This window comes from Atta colombica, unplaced genomic scaffold (genome assembly GCF_001594045.1).
Source record: "Atta colombica isolate Treedump-2 unplaced genomic scaffold, Acol1.0 scaffold39, whole genome shotgun sequence".
Taxonomy (NCBI): Eukaryota; Metazoa; Arthropoda; class Insecta; order Hymenoptera; family Formicidae; genus Atta; species Atta colombica.
This window is the reverse complement of record NW_017259498.1, coordinates 465,994-486,607: the sequence shown is the minus strand read 5'-3', so window position 1 is coordinate 486,607 and position 20,614 is coordinate 465,994. Positions and strand designations below refer to the sequence as shown.

Genomic DNA, 20,614 nt, shown 5'->3' with positions numbered 1-20,614 from the left:
GAGAGAGAGAGAGAGAGAGGAAAGCCCTCTATTATGAGATAAGCTAATAGAGATAGTGGCGTTTCTGCTAACTAATAAATGTTATCTATTGATTTCACCATAAATTTATTGCTCTTAGATTGAAAACTACTATTTAGTAGAAAATTCATTATTAGATTATGCCTATAGACATTGTGTAAAACAAGATTTTAAATTTTGGATATCTTCAAGTTTCATTAAAATGAGCTTTTAAACCTTGTTTATTATTTAATAAATAAATAATAAATAAATTCTTCATGTAGTGATAGAGTAAGGTCGTACTGAAAAATACGGGATATGTTGAATTGTTTAATTACAGAAGTTAGATTTGATGATCGTAAAACCATAAGGCGTGGAAATTGTAATATGAGATACTCAGGGTATTGTATTTGTAATATGAAATAACTCATGGTCCTATGTCAATGAAAAGCGTTGCTAAAGTATAAAATATAAATGTTATTGTACAATAATAAAAAAGACAACAGGAATGAACGTCGAATGCCTATTTCTGCAATGTTTGATTCCACTACCTGAAGACGAGTTCTGGGTATAATCTATTGCATGCTCATTTTTCGCGTACGCTAGCTATTTGTATTTTAGAAACATTAAATAAAGTTTTTTAATTGCAATACTGATATACTTTGCGATCGATTTCTCGGGACATCCCATATTAGGAGCACAATTTTTTGATTTCGTAATTTGTTCACTTTTTACATTTCTTTAATTTAAAAAAAAAATGGTGCTTGAATTAAATTTTATATAATGTTATCTTAAAGCTTATTAAATTCCCTTCAAAATAACCTATTATTTTTTTAAATTCTATATAGACAGAGACTTCTAGCATTTACCCAAAATGAATTCGATATCTCATAATAGGGGCCTTTCCTCTAAATATATATGATAATTGTAAAATGATTTATTTTTAGAATCGATTATAATAGAATATAATATGAATTATAATACATTGACATATAACGATGTAATAGATATAAAACGATTCGTCTGAGAATATATAAACATTACAAGCATACATAAATTGCGTTTCTGGTAATTTATACATTTATTATAATATCCAGAATATTGTTTGTATGATTATTTTGTGCACGTTATGTGTAGCATTTTTGTATTTGTATACTGCACAGAGACAATATACGTCCAGTATATGTACATATGTTTTGCGTGCCTAACGTCATGCTGTAAATTCGCGTTACAGCAGTTATCATTGATCGCATATAAATAAAAAATTAAGTAAATCCTCCAGTAAAATATATCCTTCATAAAGGATCAAAAATCCAAGATAAAAATATTATCAACCCGACTATTTTAGATTGTAACATTGAAAATAACGAACGTGCGCGCACGTTCAATCATTACAATTATTAGATACGATCTGAAAATCAGGATGCGTTCGCATGATCTCTTTATTTTATATTTTGTCTTTCAATGACTTTTCGTTAATAAAAAATGTTAAAATGTTAAAAAAGAACATTATTTATTACAATTGTTTACCTGAATCATAATTTTATTTTATTTTAAAAATTTAAAAAAAAGAAAGTTAAAAAAAAGAGCAGTAAAAAGATTCAAAAAAAGCAAGCAATAGAAAGAATCATAAATAAAAGTATCATATAAAAATGAATACAAATTTTATTTTCAAGCGTACCTAATAGTAATGAGACAGTTTCGTCTAACCGAGTTTAGTTTTCTTTAGTCAAATCAAAATAAATAAATCATAAAATATAAAATTAAATCATAAAGTTATTACGTTTTAAAATAAAACACGTTTACTTTCATTTGACACATGTTTAATGCTTATCTTGGCCTTGTATCTTTCTTTTAATATTGCTTTACAAAAATAAACTTTGTATCTATGTATATTCTAGATTTTAAAAATCTAGTTTTGAAATTAAATATTTAAGTTAATTGCAGATGTTATTAAGTTATTAAAATAATTATATAATTCTAATTATTTCTCTAAAGCTTAAAAGTCAAAAATAGCCTCATTTACAACAGTTTATAAAGTAAGTTATTGATCGCAATATTCTTCTATTAAGACAATACTATTATATAAAAAAAAAAACGACTCGAGCGATAAAAGGCAAAAGCGTGTTCGTGCATTTAATAAAAACGTGGGGTACAACGATCGCCGTTTGTTTTGTTTGCCCATAAGCTACGGTTGTAGCTCAACCTGTACACATAACAATGTAGTTCTTTAAACTTGATAACACGATTCATCACGCCATGACGATTCTGCAAAAGTGAACGCATCGAAACAATCCACTGTTCGTGCGCCTCTCCGCAATCTAATCACGCGCATGCAATTTACTACTCGCGTGTCGCAACAGCGTGTAGTAAATTCACGTTACACTGATCGTCGCCACAGATTCTATAACCCGCGACGACCTAATTACGTTACGTTGCCTTTAATCGCACAATCCTAAGGTTAGCAATGTATTCTATATCTGAGATTCGTATCTTCCCTTATCGTGCCGAAGTTTACAATTCTTTCAATCTGCAGTTAAAGTTAAATTTCTCATCTCTCTCTCTCTCTCTCTCTCTCTCTCTCTTGATTAAAATAAATTTCCGTATTTTTCTTTCACTTATTATTTGCACACACTTGTACATTCTCTTTTACAAACAATAAAATTCTGGAAAAATAACGACAAAAATGTTAGAATTCTCTATAAATTTTTTTTCGAGGAAAATAAAATAGATAATTAACATTAAAAGTTCAAAATTGCTATTAAAGATGAGTTTATTTTAATATTTGTATATATAAGATTCTTTACAGATACATATTTTAATAGGGCTTTATGTAGTCTTTTTTTCAAAAATATATTATTAACAGAAATTAATTATAAAATGTAAACGATAATACTGAAATAAATATATTTATTGTTATTTATATAAACTACAAATATTTATTTTTGTACTAATAATTTATTAAATATATATTTAATTTCTATTAATACTTTTGAAAAAAGAATAAATAAATCTATATTAAACTATACTTATAAAGAATCTGTCTACTTACATATACATATATTAAAACGAGGTCATCTTTAATAAAATAATAAAGAACGAGTTAATTGTCATTTGAATTATTATATAGTGCATTCTTATCAAGCCTTAAGAAGCCTATTTTTATGGCTGAACTAATATACACTCGTTGTATTTAAAATGAAATAAATAAGTATACATATATTTAAAATTTGACGAAAGCGAGATAAAAAAATGTTTAATATAGTCCAGATGTAGTGACAAAAAAAAGCAAATATAATAATCGCATTTTACCAGAATGTGTCACTTTAAGATAGATATATAAGTTAGATGAATGAGCAACGTAGGTATGTGAAAATTTTATTAAAAGCTCTCTTAAATATAACCCCTATCTTATAAACAAATCGAAAGTTAATAAGTATTCTGTTTGCATCTTATATGATGTAAATAATATCTTCTAATTTTAAATGAAAGTTTGTACTCTCTATATTAATTCATTATTTATTCGATCAGTGTTTGCTCATCTCTAGATAACCTATTTTGTTACAATGAAAAAAAAGCGTGCCCACTCTTTTTTATGTGTGGTATCGAGATAATAAAATCTGTAACGGACTTCCTTGTTAACGAGTCAAGTATTCCGAAAGCGAGTGAAGTTTATCGATCTTACGGTCATTACGATCATAGACGTTCGTTACGTAAACGAAGACATGACTGTTTTATCATAGTAAACGTGTTGTAAATTTTAATCTGAATATATAATTAGTCGGTTAACAAATAATTAAAAAGAAAATACTTATATATATAATTAAAATCTGTATAACAATAGAAACAATAGAGAAATAAAAAAGTTAAATAAACAAAATAATTTAATTAAAGATATTATGTAACGAATTAAATATGTTTTTCGAATTAAATATATTTTGAGGTATTATTTTTCTATGTAAATAATATTTTATATAATGTGAAATGATAAACAATTGGTTCGAAAAAGACTAGAATAATTTATTGATAATAAATGTTCATGATTAAAATCATAATCAATTATTGCAGTAATTCTTAGAAACGATTTTTTTATAATCAAATTTTGTCAAAACAAAGTTAGATAATGAATGTCTGATTAAAATCATCGTTGATTATATAGTAATAATGCTTACAAATATAACTTTTACAATAAAACTTTGTCAATGAAAAAATTAAAATTATGCTATTACGTTGTAGATATTTACATTTGTAGATATTTAATCTTACTTCAATCATTTTTTTTTATTTATTAAAATTTCATTATAATTACATATAATGTAGATAAGTAGTGACAAAATATTATATATACAGAATTTCAATATTTTGATTTAATGGAAATGAAACATGTATATGTTTATTTGTTATTCTATTAATAAAAAAAACGTTTCACAAAAATTTATTTTAATCAACATAGAATATACAGAATTCTGTAAATGGTTCATTTACTCATACAAATAACTTGCGCGTATTTCTTTGATAGAAAAAAGAAAGATACTTTACCTCCATCTTTGTCATGACCCAATATTTGGTCGATGCTGTACACATTTTTCTTCTGATTATAAGTCTGGGCCATATCTGAAGTAAATGGCGTTCTTCTTTGAAAATCACTGGCGTAAGCTCCCGCGATTTGCAAATAAATCGCACTACTAAATGATAGTCCTTGACCCACGAAAATCACTGGCAAATCATAGATTCTCCCGGATGACACGCGCGCAAATTGAATCTGCCGCCGAGTCGCGTGTGCCTCTGTCGAATGCGTTTCAGGCGGAAGAGCATACACGAAAGGAAACGAGCGAACGAAAGAAAGAAAGATAGGGAATGAGGAGAGACAGGAGGATGCCGAACGTCGTTCTCCACCTTCACGACTCAAAATGCGTCAATCGACGGCGCACCACGCACTGGCTCGTCGGACATGAAAGCAGCCCTTAATATCGCGTACATCAGCCCCACCTTGCAACCCCTAACACCGCCATATTAGCCCCTCGACCAATGGGAACGCGTGCTTTTCACCCAAAGCCACCCCGTAATCGGAGGCTGAATGAAGCCTGGGCGGGGAATATTTTGCCCTTTCCGCGTAAATCCCCGGATTTTTTCTGGTTCCCCTACCCGTCTCACCCTCTCTCCCTGTCCGTCCGCCCTCTTGCCGTCTCTTCTCACTCTTTCAACCCTCTCCTTCTACGTTCGATCCATCGGCCGATGTTCATCTTCTTCGTTCCTTCTATCTTCTTTCTTTGCTCCATGTGTTCTCCATATCATTTTCTTTTCTCCGTTTCTTGTTTTTTCCATTCTTCCTATCATTTTCTTACATAATTTTTTTCATCCTTTTTCCTTTTTCAAAGACGCCAAATTTTATCGATTATGGATAATTTAATGACAATGTATCGCGTTGCATAATTTTATTTTCAATTAAGAATCTTATATTTCGATTTTATTCACGCTGCTATGTAAAATTGTTACCTATAAAAAAGTAAAAAAAAGTATAAAATATTATATATAACACTTTACTTTTTTAAAGATAGAAAGTAAGCAATGAGCATTGTAATAAAAGTGATTAAAAGAAACGATAACATTTTGAATTTAAAAATTGATATTGTTTTACTCATTGGTCTAACAATACATCCTTATAATCTTTCTCTTTAAATTTCCTCGTTTTAATTTTCATTTTTTTAAATTTAATCTCTACTACAATTTATTAATTGGTTGAGGAAGATTCAGTTGAAATGCTCTTATATCTTATATTTGTTGAAAAAGATAGTTGTAATCCTTTTTTTTTCTTTGATTTTAATGTTTTCATGGACTAGTTTTTATTTGTTGGTCTAATTATTTGCTTGTTTCTGAAGCTCATTTTTATCACTCATTTATTTAAAAAAAATAAAATTAATTTAAATTAAAATTCATTTGGAAAATAACTCTATTCTTAAACAATTCATGAATCTGAGCAGTTTATTAGTAATAAATTTATAAGAGCATAGAAAGCAATAACTATGTTACACACTGACAAACAGATAAATATTACATAATGGTATAAACACAATATAATAAATTTTACTATCAAGTCTTTAATTATTGAAAAAAAAATTCATATCTTTTACAGATTATTTCTATGTTGCTCAAGACAATAGGTATTCTTGGAAAAATTGTCGAAAAGATTCTCTAAGAGATCCTTCTTCAAGTATTCTTCTGAACTAGGACCTATTTTGTCTAACTCACTTTCTGATTGTGCACCATGAGACAGCTCGAAACTCTTTCAAGTATTTTTGTTGCTTTTAATGTAACACACACACACACACGCGCGCGCGCGCGCGCACGCAACCTCAAGTATAAAATTTATGAAATATTTCTAAAAACATATTTCACTCTTCTAGGTTTTATCTTACATTAAGTTGTTTTTAAGATAAAAAAAATGGATAACGCATTATTAGTGATAAAAATACCTGGAAACATTTCGAATTATCGCGCACGCACAACAGACAGGCATATAAAGCCCAGACTATCAACTATGTACACCAATCAATTCTAAACTCTGCCGACTTATAATGGCGACCAATAAAATTGATTCATTATATATGATTGATTATATATGATATTATATATCAACAATCAAACTTAGTAATTGGATCGGTCTGCAAAGTCAGTTTGATATGGGCTTAACACACAAACACGGTTCCAAGAAATATTTTGTAAGGTTCGTCTCAGATCAGAGAGAAAGATATATAGCGATGGCAAAAAAAAATATAAAGGTAACAACTGTGTTGTATAAAATTAATATACATAATTAAATAAATTATTTTATAATTATTGGAACTATAAAGTAGTTTAATTATATACGACTAATAAATAATCTTAATTTTACTCTCAACAATTAAAATGTTTTTTAATTATTTTTATTAGGGTAAAGAGGAGTTTAAGGGGAACCTTTAAGTCTTTTTCTTTTGATTTTTTAACAAAAGATATCTAAAACTTAATATAGCACTTAATCTAGCACTGGGTGTTTCCTATTTTCTTATATTATTTCTTCGATCTCTTAAATGTATTTAAATTCACGATTTAAACTCAACAATAACTTTAAAAAATTGAAAATAAATTAATCAATACAAAGACTCTTGATGTTACATAAATAATATAATAAAAAGAGAATGTAAAAGTCAGTTTAAAGATTGTATAAATAACTGTTAAAAAATTAAGATATAAAATTCGGCTATAATTAAATTAAGTGAGAGCAATAATCGTAATATAACATGTTTCTGTGGTTAATTTCAATCATCTTCAAATATCATAAGAAAGCATAAGTATTATATATTGAGAAACAAGTAATAAAAGCATAGAAAAATGTTGTGCGATGAGTGCTTTACTGAGTATATACGAAATTACTCGCAAACGATCGGAAGATCAATTGTTGGTGAATTCGATAATCTTATAAAAATGATATGATTAATTTGTAATATAACACAAAGTAATATAATACAGAGTATATAAGCAGAATTGTCGCTTCAATAAAAAAAACTCACCAAGCAGATTAATGCTTGGCAAATTAATGCATAACTCACTTCGATTGTGTTTCACATGATATAAAATCAGATGTTTAACAATTAAATGAAATAGTCAGTATATGTATGAATATGAGAAGTCACTGATGTCGTCAAAATTAAAAATTGGAATCGGAACGATTCCGAAAAAAGCAATTAATAGTCAAATGATAAGAGTAAATGCATAAATGTCTGACTTTCAAAAACTTTCAATACCCTGTTCAAAGCAAACATACATTCACCTTAACCAAGCCATCCATAGAGATTAAGAATCAAGATGGTAAAAATTAAATTACTTATTTACTCATTGACGTATATTAATTTATTCCACTATATATTTTAATTCTACATATAACACTTGTATGAGTTGTCACCTGTACTCTTTAAACTCTTTGGAGTAAAATCTCATTCTAAAGAGTGAAAATTAAGTCAGTTTTGAAAAAGTGTGGTTCAATTTTTTATTTTTTAAGAATAAGTTTTTACTCTTTAGAGTGAAATTCACTCTAAAACTTTTAAAAAGTTTATAGTTGTTAAAAGATTAAAAAAGCTTTTATAATTGTCTATGTTTTTCTCTGTGAGTGTAAATCTACGAAAAATAAGATAGACGGAGACTTTTTTATGAAGTTTTTCAGAACTCCTGTAAGTGTTGAATTTCACATCCAGAATTCGGGATACTTAAAAAAAAAAAACAATTAGGTTTTGATAAATTTTAAAAAATTTTGAGTGATTTGAAAAAAAAACAGTATTCGGCTAAGATGTATATATATAGAAATATACTTTGCACATATAGTAAAAGAGATAAAATATTTATGTTCTTTTAAAATCATTCCTTCTTCCGTTTGGATGAGACACTTCACATTCAGAAAAGTCAAAAGTCTCCGACCCTAAAACTAAGATTGTCCGGCATTTTATTAGTTCACTAATTCATCTGACCGAAATATTTTTGAATGAAAATTATCCTAAATTAATAATAGTCTAAAAATGACATAAAAATCATGACATTTCATTGTGGCAGTGAGAATTTGCTTTTTCTAAACCAATTAGATAATATCTAATATTATATAAGATTAATTTAAAAAAGAAGTAATTAAATTTCATACATTACCATAAATTACGAATTGTAATTTTTTAAATTTTACATCGCAAATTTTTTGATTTCATTTTTTGATGTCATGTATTTCAACAGCGTTCAAAAAATAATCTAATATTCTGCCGAAGAAATTGTCGAATATTGAAAATTATTTGAAGAACATAATAATAATTTCTTCGTTGAAGATTTATCAATACAGTTTGTCTTGTAGCGAATCCATGCGACTTGGTAGTTCGATAAAACGAGGTATCGGATCTCTGCATTGATTTGGTCGTACAGAATGTTTGTCGCCATCTGTATAAAGGCGTGGGTGTCCGATCTCGTCTCTGCTTGCCTCATAGGCGGCTTTATCATGCAAATATGGTATCGATACTCGGTTGTTGTGACGATAAAAAATAGATTTCTCAAAGTGCTACTCCGATATGACTAATAAAGCCTTCAAATAAAATCATGGGAGTACATGATATTTATATCATCAAATTATCATAATATGCATGTATAAATATTGAAAATACAATTTATTTTATATACTGTATGAATGCAAATCTGATTATATATTTCTTAAAGCATTTATGCTTTCACTCATTATAAATCATTATAAAGAATCATTATCAATATTCAATCATTATCAATCATTATAAAGAAACATCTTTAATTTATCACAATAAATTATTTTTATTAAAATAAACATTGACCAAAAATCAAATTTAAAACATAATAATATACAATAGTTTATTATTTGAAAATGCAAGATTTTTTTTGGAAATATAGAATAATATTGACAAACTAAATATCTGTGGAAATCTATAGAAATATTGTGCAAAAAAAATAATTCTATTAATCCCTTGCAATCGTTGTCGGCAATCTGCAATTAATAGTTTTGAAAAATTCAAAGAATTAATAAAAAAAATTCCGATTTTGATGCTTCAAATGTTAAGATTATTCGCATGACTTAGTTTAATGTAGAAATATATATTAACAAAATTTCCAAAATTTCAGATTTTCTCAGGAACTGGACTGAAAAATTTTTCTAAGATCTTAAAATTTTCAATCTGCGTATTTCTAAAGATTTTCTGCGTATTTCTAAAGAATTCATACATTATAGTTTTAGTTAAGTTAGAAGGACGTTAATAATTTAAGAATCAATAAATATATTTATCATCATAATTCTGCAGATTTGTTATTTTTCTGAAATATATATTACTGTATTGCAAATCATTAAGATACAATTGCAAGATAATAATTGCAATATAATTTCTTTTCAAATAGTTTCACTTTCTAGATTTGAATTTCAAAGAAATTTATTCACTCCAATGTTTACTAAATAAATTAAGTGTACATACATTTATTCATATCGCACAAATACGATTTATGACTGTTTTTTCAGCAATTTGCAGTAACGAGCACGTTGAAAAATCATACTTATAGAATCATAAAGATTTACGTAATTACAGCATAGGAATGCATTATACAGATTTTTAATGCACTCATCGTAAACTTATCTCTTTTTGAAAAACTTTAATCCTTATAACACACGATTTCTCTGCTTCTCAACTCCTATCGTAAATAAAAACACGGAGTCATTTTCCGCGAATTAAGTGAGCAAAAATTAAATGACTTCATACGTTTGCATATCTAGACTGATTACGACACCGTTCGGCTCCTCGTTTGCGCGGATTCATGCCGAGATGTATAAAACGTTGCCGTATACATTTGCGCGCGTGAAACAGTTTCTCTCTATCTTTCTCTTTACTCCGTTTATCCTACAAAAGTCAGCAATTCTTGGGGCTCGGGCTTATCCGACGATCAGCGTGCCAACCGACAAAGCCCGGTTGCGCCTCGGGGGCCAATAACGCGACGCCCCTGATATACAACCACGAAAGAACGGCGCAAACCCCTTCGCCACCCCTTGTCGCCGTCGCGTGGCGACCTTCCCGTGTCTGCTAAATCGCGTTGTTGTCATCTCCGAAAGTGATCTACTTCCTTAACAATAAAAAAAAAGAGGCAATGTCCATCTGCTGAAAATATCGCAAAAAGCGTTTTCGTTAAAAGACAAGAAAAAAATGTACATAGTGATTCCCAGTTCGTATAATCTGCTATAGAAATTTTTAAGACCTTTCGATAATAATGTGTAAAATAATTTAAAATTGACTGGTCTAATTAATAATCATAGATTAGATAATTAAAATTTCAAATTTAATCATTAATTTTATTACTACAAAAGCCTAATAAAGAAAGAATTTATTTTATTTTGTAATGTAAACAATAATACTAGTAATATAATTTGATTTTTATTGGTATATTTTAACTCAAGCGATCAAATTCTTATTTTTAATTTAATTTAATTTCAAGAATATTTTCTATGCAAATTTGTTAGGTATGTTTTATAGAGTAATACATAATATAGATATTATTATTTAATATAAATATATATATTGTATTATATTATGTTGTGTTATGTTATATTATGTATGTTATGTTACATTATAATAGATATTGATATAATAGACATAATTGTATAATAGAATTGTATAATAGAATTATAAGTAGATAATTAGTCTCTTTATTTCCATTTCAACACGTGCTTACAATTTTTTAAGCTTTTTATTCTCTTTGACCATCGAAATCTGAACTATATGCATTACTTATCCGCGTGGTCTTTTCGCCTCGTTTATCTCATAAAATTGAGTGATTCTTCGTTTCATCCGGCGACAACAATACGCGGCATAGCCTCAAGGGCCAATAACGACTTCCTTGATATCCTGTCCTCTCTTAGAGAATCAGCGTTTAGTTTCATTCTTCTTTATGTTGTTAAAAGAAAACTTGCGTCAATTTGGGACATTATCTCATTGCGTTACACTGTTGAAGATTAACTTTACCATTTGACTATACATATGTCTACTAATAAATGGATCTTATAATTTTAGAAGTGTACATAAGAACAATTAACAGAACGATGCGAAAAATAGTCATATCAAAGTATAACTTTTTGCAATAATACATTCGTCTAAACTAACTTAAATAACAATTTCATCCTCGTGTGCTGCCAAACTGTTTTTATTTGATTATTACTATAGCTTTAAGTTACAGATCGGGAAAGAAGGTAGTAATATAAGATCTTATAATATATATTGTATAAAAGAAGATCAACACTGATACCAACATATCATTTTATTTTTGAACAATATTTCTTAAAACTACAATTACTACTAACTAATATTTCTTAAAAACTAAAAATAAAATTTTAGAAAACAAACTAGATAATACAAACTAGAAAGTATCTTCTATTAAATAATATAACGGTTTTTGTAATACTGTTTGTAATAATTAATTTTTTTTTGTAAAAACAAAAATAAGCATCTGACAAAATGGATCTCAAAACTGATACAATAGGCAGTAATGCTATACATTCCTATTCTTTTTCTTTCACAAAAGTCATCTATACAAAATATTTGCAAGTAAATATATAAAAAAAATTTACTGAAATCTTTTTACTTTAATATAAAATACTTTTTATTGATTTATATGCATACTTTATTGCAAGATGCAAATATTGGATCGTCCGGAAAGTTTGTGCCGCAAAAGATTTAAATATAATAAATGAAATTAAAAATTTAAATCTTCTGCGTTTCCATTTTCCTTCAAAATCGGCACGAACTTTCCGGACAACCCAATATGTAATGCGCAAAGGAGAATGTTAAAAAAAGATTTTTGTCCACAAAGATGTAAAAAAGGATATAAAAGGAATAGCGTTTTTTTTTTATTTTGACATCCTGAATATGATAATGTTAATAAAAAGTTCGAGATAGGGAACATCTTAAAAATTGAGCATGGCCATGATATACTTAAAGAAATTTCAATATTCTTTACTTTTCAAAGTGTCCCTTAGATGCCAACTTTTTAATAATTTTATAATATTCACGAGATCAAAAACTACAAAAAATACTATTTCTTTTATTTATATCTTTTTGAGCAAAAATCTGCCCTTTTTGGGAGATATTAAAAAAAGGACTAACTTTTGCCAAAAAGAATATAAGTAAAAGAAATAGTGTTTTTGTAGATTTTGACTTCCTAAATATGATAAAATTATTAAAAAATTCGTGGCATTTGGAAAACACTTTGAAAAGTAAACAAGAATATTGACATTTTTTAAATATATATGTTTAATTTTCAAGGTGTTCCCTATCGATCCCGAACTTTTTATTAACATTATCGTATTCAGGAGGTCAAAATATATTTAAAAAAAGAGTTATTCTTTACTTACTTACACTTTTGTGAGTAAAAATCAGCTTTTTTTTAACATCCTCCTTTTTTTATTTGAAGGTTTTTGCGTAAATACACAGTTGTTTTCAACTCCGATAAGACTATTTAATATTATAATGTAATACTATAAAGATTAAGTTAGCTTATAGTTTGTCTTATAGATAGATGAATCGGTTTACACTACAATCCGACTTTATATTGAAAACTATATTATGAAAAAAATAAGAAAGGAAAAAGTATAAATAAAATTGATTTAGGAAATTTATAAACTTATAAAATAATATAATATTATCAATAGCTCTTATGAAAAAAAATTCAAAATGTAAAATTTGGTGTTTATACTCAAACCGAGTGTTAACACCAAATTTTGAATTTCCACTCAAATTTGGATATATACATTTAAATTGTGAGTGTTTATATTGCAGCTTAAATTATGTTTGCACCGATTTACTCAACTTTGGATGTATATATATCCAAAGATCGAGCGTTTATATTTAAAACTGAACGTATATATTAAAAAATTGAGAATGTACATCGAATAACTGAGTGTTCACACTTCAGTTGGAGTGTACTCGCTATAAACATTTAAAAGTTTACTCTCAACACTTGTATATATTCATTAGATGAATGTAAACATTAAACAGCTTAAACCTTTGAATGTCATTTTCAAAATTAAATGTAAAAGTTTAAGTATTAATCTTTATGATTAAATATTAACGCTAAAATAATGAATATGGATGTAGCAGATTTATTTATGAAAGAAATATTTTAACTAAGCGTGAAACTTTTTCTGAAAATATATAATATCTATTGATCAGATATGTTGCAGCTATGTATCAATTAACATTAAAAATTCATGGATTATCGAAGTAGCAGTTTCCGTACGATTGCAGAGATTCAGCATCGTTGGATGATAAGGTACAAGATTGAATGGATGACCGTGTAAGGAAATAAGGAAATTAATTTCCTTGAATGAGGGAGTTTTTTAAATTTATAATTTTATCATGTGTATTCCAGAATATGATAACCAATAACACATATTTTAGGAAACTGAATTAAGTAATTGTATAGAATAAATAATACTTCATAATTTTAAAAATAATACTCAAGTTAACTCTCAAGTTGAGAATAACACTCAAATTCAGAGTTTGAAATAACTCTAAATTGAATGTAAACACTCAAATATTGAGTTTTTTTTCATAAATGTAGTTATTATTGTTTAACCTTCGAATGGGTATATACGGGACGTCTGAGCACTCTAGGCATAGTTTTTTATAAATATTTCATACTTTTAGATTAATAACAGAGCTCTATTTAACATCTTTCTATTATTGATTGCTTGATAAATTGAACATATTTCTTTCAATTCTTAACACATACTGTTGGTAGATTGTTCCGTTTGTGATCTGGCAGCAACGCTGCTTCATATGTTGGCAACGTATATTATCAATGTATACGAAAATCCATTATTAAAAACATTATTTTCGAAAAGAAAAATAAAAAATATATAAAAATGTTAAAGTTCTTATTTATATTATTATTACATTTGTCTATCATATTAGGATGTAACTATTATAAATTTAACATAAATAATTTAATTGAAAGTAAATAATCTTATTTTTATTTCAGTTTTGTTGATTTTAATTTTATACAAAATTTAATTTCATATTTTTGTAATTGAAACATTGACTATTTTACATATTTTTGTCATTAGAATATTCATTTCTTCAATTTCTTGTAAAAAAAATACTAATTTGAAATAATTTTTGTATCTTTTATTTCGCTACTTATCCTATTTTTAATATCCTATTTTTATACATTGTAATTACAACTTTGTACGATTTATGTTTTAAGATATATTTAGTATCAGAATATTTGTATTTTAACCCTTTTTTGTCTGAGTTTTTAATAATAAATAATAGTTTTTAATAATAAAGTCAAGAAATAAAATGTAAAAATTCATGACTAAAAACGTTGTTCTAAAACAAAAAAAATTTTTAAATATAGTTCAGAAATGTTAAAATGTATTATTTTGACATTACATTTCTCAGGATATAACATTAATGTAAATTTAGCTAAAATATAATAATCTAGTAAAAAATATAATTATAAAAATAAAAACTTTTTGAGGTATCTCAGCACCTCATCTGCTTACTTATGTTTCAAAAATCTTATACTCAAAGATTAAATTACGAAATTTGCAAAAAAAATCGTAAGAATTTTATTTTCGCATTTGTAAAAATCATTTTATATAAAAATTAGCTGCAAATATATGAATTATGAGTTTTTACTTTTTTAACTATCTAAACAAATTATATTTTTACCAATATTAATAAAGTGCAATAAGTACACTCACAATTAGTCGTTCCATTTTTAAATATATAACATTTGTAATAAAATTAAATATATAACATTTTTAACAAAATTGATACAAAATTGATATAGAGAGAATTGATTATTAAAATTTCAAAATTTGATGAAATGATATATTTTATGTCACCGTGTATATAATTACAATTAAATATATTTATAGAAACAACGCGCAAATTATATCCAGTATAAATTTATTTCTACGTCACTTTATGTTCCACTATAAATTTGAATAAAAATTTTTTTGTTCTCTAAATATTACGAGACAAATGGACACGGGACATAACCAAGCAAAATCATCTCGTGGCACGTGTTTCGATAGCGACGCGACGAGCGTATCAAATGCACGAAGCGATCTAACTCTTAACACTCGTCGTTTCACGTCAGTTATGGACGTCGGTAATTCCCGTTGGAGTGGCGTTTGATCTTCGCGCCGGTTCGCCGAGTCTATTGTGAATTGTATCTGCTTCCTTTGCGCCTCGATTCCGCTTCACTCGTCGTTTTCCGCGCCGCGAGCAGCGAGCCACCTCTCTTTTGCAGATTTAATGCCGCCTATTGTAGGGCCTCGGTGGTACCTTGCATACCTTCCTCGTCTCTTTCCTGTCTCACGCTCTTCTCCTTCGAACGTCACTGTTTCGTGAAGTACCCGTTTATTCGTTCTCTGCGGATCCATGATGTAACAATTACGCCCACGAGTTATCATCTCTAAGCGTCAAAAGAAACACCTTCCCTTATCATTTGCTCACGCCTACACGGATAAGTAAATAAAAGCTCAGTAAAATTTCTCTATGTATATAACAACGTTCTTAGATACAAAAATAATTATTAATAAGGTGCACTAGAATAGAATACGATTCAATATGAAAGGATATGTGAGGGACCTTAATAAAATAATGAAAAGCTGATATTTTATTGAACTAAGATCAAAGGAATATCATTCACTTATTTTTAATTATTCGAAAGTGTCTTTAATTAATTATTTCTCTTTCATCCATTTAGATCAATGCATAATTTACTTTTAAGAAAATTATTACCTATAATGGTATACAAATTATTATATTATCTATAATAAAATAGAAATAGGTACTAAATAGGATTGAAAATGTGAAGAATTAAATAAAAAGAAACAAATATAAAGGGACGGTAATAATGACACATTGAGTCCGTTTGAAAAATAGAAAATGTAGATTCGCATGCGGAACGGTGAGTTCGAAGGAAACACGCGGACAGATATATACAGGGATCGACAAAGAGGAGAGATTGGATGCAACGAACGGCGACTACGCCGCTGCTAAATAAACTGAAGCCTTCTCTCTATACAGCAGTCCGGGGAGGAAGGGGGAGGGAGAGAGGAAGGGAAGAGAAGGAGGGTAGTTGGAAAAGGGGTCGCAGGGGGGGGGTTACTGCACACCCCGGCGTGACTGCGGGGATTTTATTAACTTCTGCACAACGGCGGCGCGCCGCACGTCTCTCGCTCGAAGCAGAGAGAAAACGGAGCAGACCTCGACCCCGACACAAACAGCCAAATAAAGAGATAGTAATTATTGTGTTTGTGCCCAGTTTATTTCTTCGCTGCTGGTCCCTCGAAACGATCCCTCACCTCACCCCACTCTCTTCTACCTTTCTCCTCACCTTTATCAGACCACTGTGCCATCACCTCTCGAAACGTCGGAGTAATTCTTCCATCTTTCATCCGTTTAACTTCAGACGGGATTCGTCTCGACCGGATCCAAAGCTCGGCATTATTAAGATAAAAATTCGATGTCGAAATTAAAGAGGTTTATCGAAAATGAAAAATGATGTCGTATCGAATCCCACTTGAGAGAAGCTGGACCGTAAATAAATTCAACTTGAAATTTCTGTGACTAAGAGAAACTTGCGTTTATCAAAATTACGTGCCGAATCGTCAACCGTACAAGATTAGAAGTATCGGACACCGGCGGAACATTCGGAAGTCCGATCGGAGCTATCGGCTTTGATCCGTTACGTACGAAGCAGTATCTCGCACGTGGCTGAACACTCCCCATCCCCGAAACCGCCCGCGCTGTCGTCCTCTTCGCCTCTCTTCGTAGCCACTGCTCTCTTCGCCGTCTTCCCCTTCGTCACATTCACGGGGAATTCCAAATGATCGCGAAATAACTGCTCACTTATATCAATTCACCGACTGCTCTTTATAAAGACGCATTCACGCGTGCCATCCGCGATCCTACCCCTACGCACATCAAGGACTTGCTCTTCTCACCCTCCCATGTACAGTGGCGGATTATCTAACAAGCACGTACGGAGCCCGCCTGAGATTTCGCAAGAATTTAAAATTAACGAAATAATAATTTCGACCCTTAGTTTCTGAAAATATATTAATTGTTAAAAAATAATAATATTTAGTAAATTTTCTTTTATTCTAAACTTCCTGCAATTTTTTTAATGAAGATGCAAAAAATTAAATTGCACCTTGGGCCTCTAAATGCCTTAATCCGTGACTGCCTACACACCGTCACTTTTTTCTGCTCTTTTGGTGGACGATGAAGAGTGTAGACGATCCTTCTCTCTTCTTTCAGCGCGTAATCCCCGAAATGATCAAGCCCTCTCGACGACCATCATCCACTCCGATGCTTCTCCCTTCCTTTCTCATTCGATCTCCTTTCAGCCACGTGGAGTAACAACGAATCATCCTAGTCAATTATCTCGAACGCAACGGTGTTCCCCCCATTGTCGCGCACTAATTGCCCTTTGGAATATGCAAGATTGCCTCGATGAGCTCTATTAAATTACGATTATAATGCGATGGACGATTTACATCGATCGCATAATTCGATGTTCGTAAATTCACAAGTGAGACAATAGCAATTGATGTACAAAGTAGCATTAAAAATTGCGAAGCTATGAAATTTTTAACCTTTAGGGAGCAAAGGTCTACTTTCATTTAAATTTTACAGCTTTTCCTTGAGTAACATTTGTCATAATTCATCATTTCATTATATTCTTTTTCTTAAAATATGATACCGTTTACCAGCGCCACTGTAATTGCTTTTCTATCTGTTTAAGTAAATGAAAATGGCACATTGAAAATTGCTGAAAAAAATGTATGGCATTAATAAAGATTCTTTTTTCACACGAAAGTGCATCTCTCATATTTATAAAAAATAAAAAAATGTCAGAAATTGTATCAATATTAGATTAATATGATAGTGATATAAAATTGCATTAAAATCTTAGTCTTTAAAAAGAGACGCATTCTTTAATAGTACTATCAGGATCTTCTGTTACTCTACGACAGAGCGGGGCGTTCTATAATTGCTCAATATCTTTTAGCAACTTAATTGAATAGGATAGAAGCAAAATCCGCAGACACCGATTACGTTTGAAGGCTGGCCAATAGAGAAAGCAAAAGGCAGAGGATCGGCCTCTCGAAGAGAGGAGACGATCGTTCTTGAAGGGATTTCTCCGGTGGATAACGCTGCGTGCGATTCAGGGGACAATGGCCAGAAAAACGGGGAGGAAATATAATTGAGCGATTTGAGACACCGCCTTAGGAGAGGGTAAAGATAGGCGGGGACAGGAAAAGAGACAGATCCGGCCCGATAAAGTATAATTATTTTCCGATAGAGTGGAAATTATTCGGGAACGAGCTATCAAGCTATTGACGATATTCATACTTTTATTAAATGACTCTCTGATCGTTCCTCTCTCTTTCTTTCTCTCTCTCTCTCTCTCTCTCTCTCTCTCTCTCTCGCGCGCGCGCGCGCCATTCGCCCAGCGTCCTCAAATATCTTTCCGTTCCGACACTTACCTCGAGATGCGATATTACACACGGTACAAAGAACTTTAGATCGGATATACATTTCGAACGGATAGTTAGCAGATACTTGAAATTCGCGTATTTATGAAAGTTTTATATAAAGTTTTATATAAAATATTTACATTATACTTATTATTTTATCGTACTATTTATAATTTCTATGTATAGCTTTTTCCATAACTTTTGTATGCATAACTAGTTTTGTTAAACATTTTGTATTGACAATTGATGCATAAAATTTCCGATCTAGAAAAGGTCTTTTCTTTGTAACTAAACTAGACACTAGAAATCCTCTAATCAAAGTCTGACCACTATTTTTCGAAATAATGCGAGAGAGAAAAATTGTGCTATTTCACATCATCTCACTCTATAGTGGCGCTGTAAGTTGCAGCTCTATAGACTTCATAAACGCTCTATAAACTTCACAAACTTCAATTTTTGACAAACATTCTAACATTCTAACATTCAGACTAGCTGGTGATTAAAATTTAAAAAATTTAGTGTTTAATCATAAATATTACAACAGCAAATCCATGACATTATGCATTTAAAGTAAAAGCATAGTATATTTTCATTAATTTATATATTTTCATTACATTTAAATGGACTAGATATTGGATCAATCACAAATCGCGGAGAAGGCGCCAGATTCTCTGATTAGAGAATCTCTAGTAGACACTTGTATTTAAAATAAAGTAAATATATGTATATTTAAATTTGGCAAAAGCCAGATAAAAGTATTAATGCAGTCCAATGTAATCAAAGAACAGATCTAATAAATATACAGGTCTAATAACGTATTATACAACATAATTTTTAATCGACGCGCGTTAAGAAATTGCTCGAAAAAATTGTTATGGAATGAAAGAGAATAATTTTCAAGGTAACAACGAAATACAATGAATACATTGGAGAGATTTTTCCTCAAAGCGGCGATAATGTGTCGCGAGAATGCGCCTCGCATCAGTTTTGTAGTATCTTACTTTATGAAGGTAGGAAGACCCCGCCCTGCTGATGACACGTTGATAATGATACTCCGCAGCTATTCACGAGCGAGTAACATTGTTAACTTTGCAATACGGGAGAGGGGTAATCGCGGAGGTGGGCGAGGTAGGACGACGCGGACAGAGAATGGTAGGAAGGGGGATAAAGCGACGCAGAGAAAGCGAGATCTCACCCATTGTAAGGCAGGGGATGATAATAGGTTGACATCTGCACTCAGCAGCTCCGGTTCCAGCAGCTCGTTGGAAACGCAATTAATATTCGTAATTATGCCACATCCCCACCTACCGCCTTTAGTCGCCTCTCTCTTCCCTCGTCCCTCTTTCCCGCCTCTAGCGAGGCATGTTTCTTACTCCTTCGTTATCTTCCTCCTGTCGAAGAACGAGATTTAACGAGATAAGTTGTCATCGCGATATCTTCTTTTCTTTTCCTTTCTTTTTTGTTTTGTCAGCTGTTAAGGAAAATCCGATGACGATATCGTCTCAAACTTTCGCAACGATACGATGCCCGACAGTGGTCGCTTCAGGG

General features: G+C 30.1%; 1 protein-coding gene across 1 annotated transcript in view; it reads right to left on the bottom strand.

Annotated features, from left to right (window-relative positions):
- The window catches only part of LOC108691099 (homeobox protein aristaless-like 3), a 23,036-nt gene extending 18,427 nt beyond the window's left edge, over window positions 1-4,609 (bottom strand). The window contains exon 1 of the mRNA XM_018198738.1: window positions 4,537-4,609. Within this exon, the coding sequence (XP_018054227.1) occupies window positions 4,537-4,609 (73 nt within the window). The remainder of the gene's footprint in view (window positions 1-4,536) is intronic.
- Window positions 4,610-20,614: the final 16,005 nt, after the last annotated feature.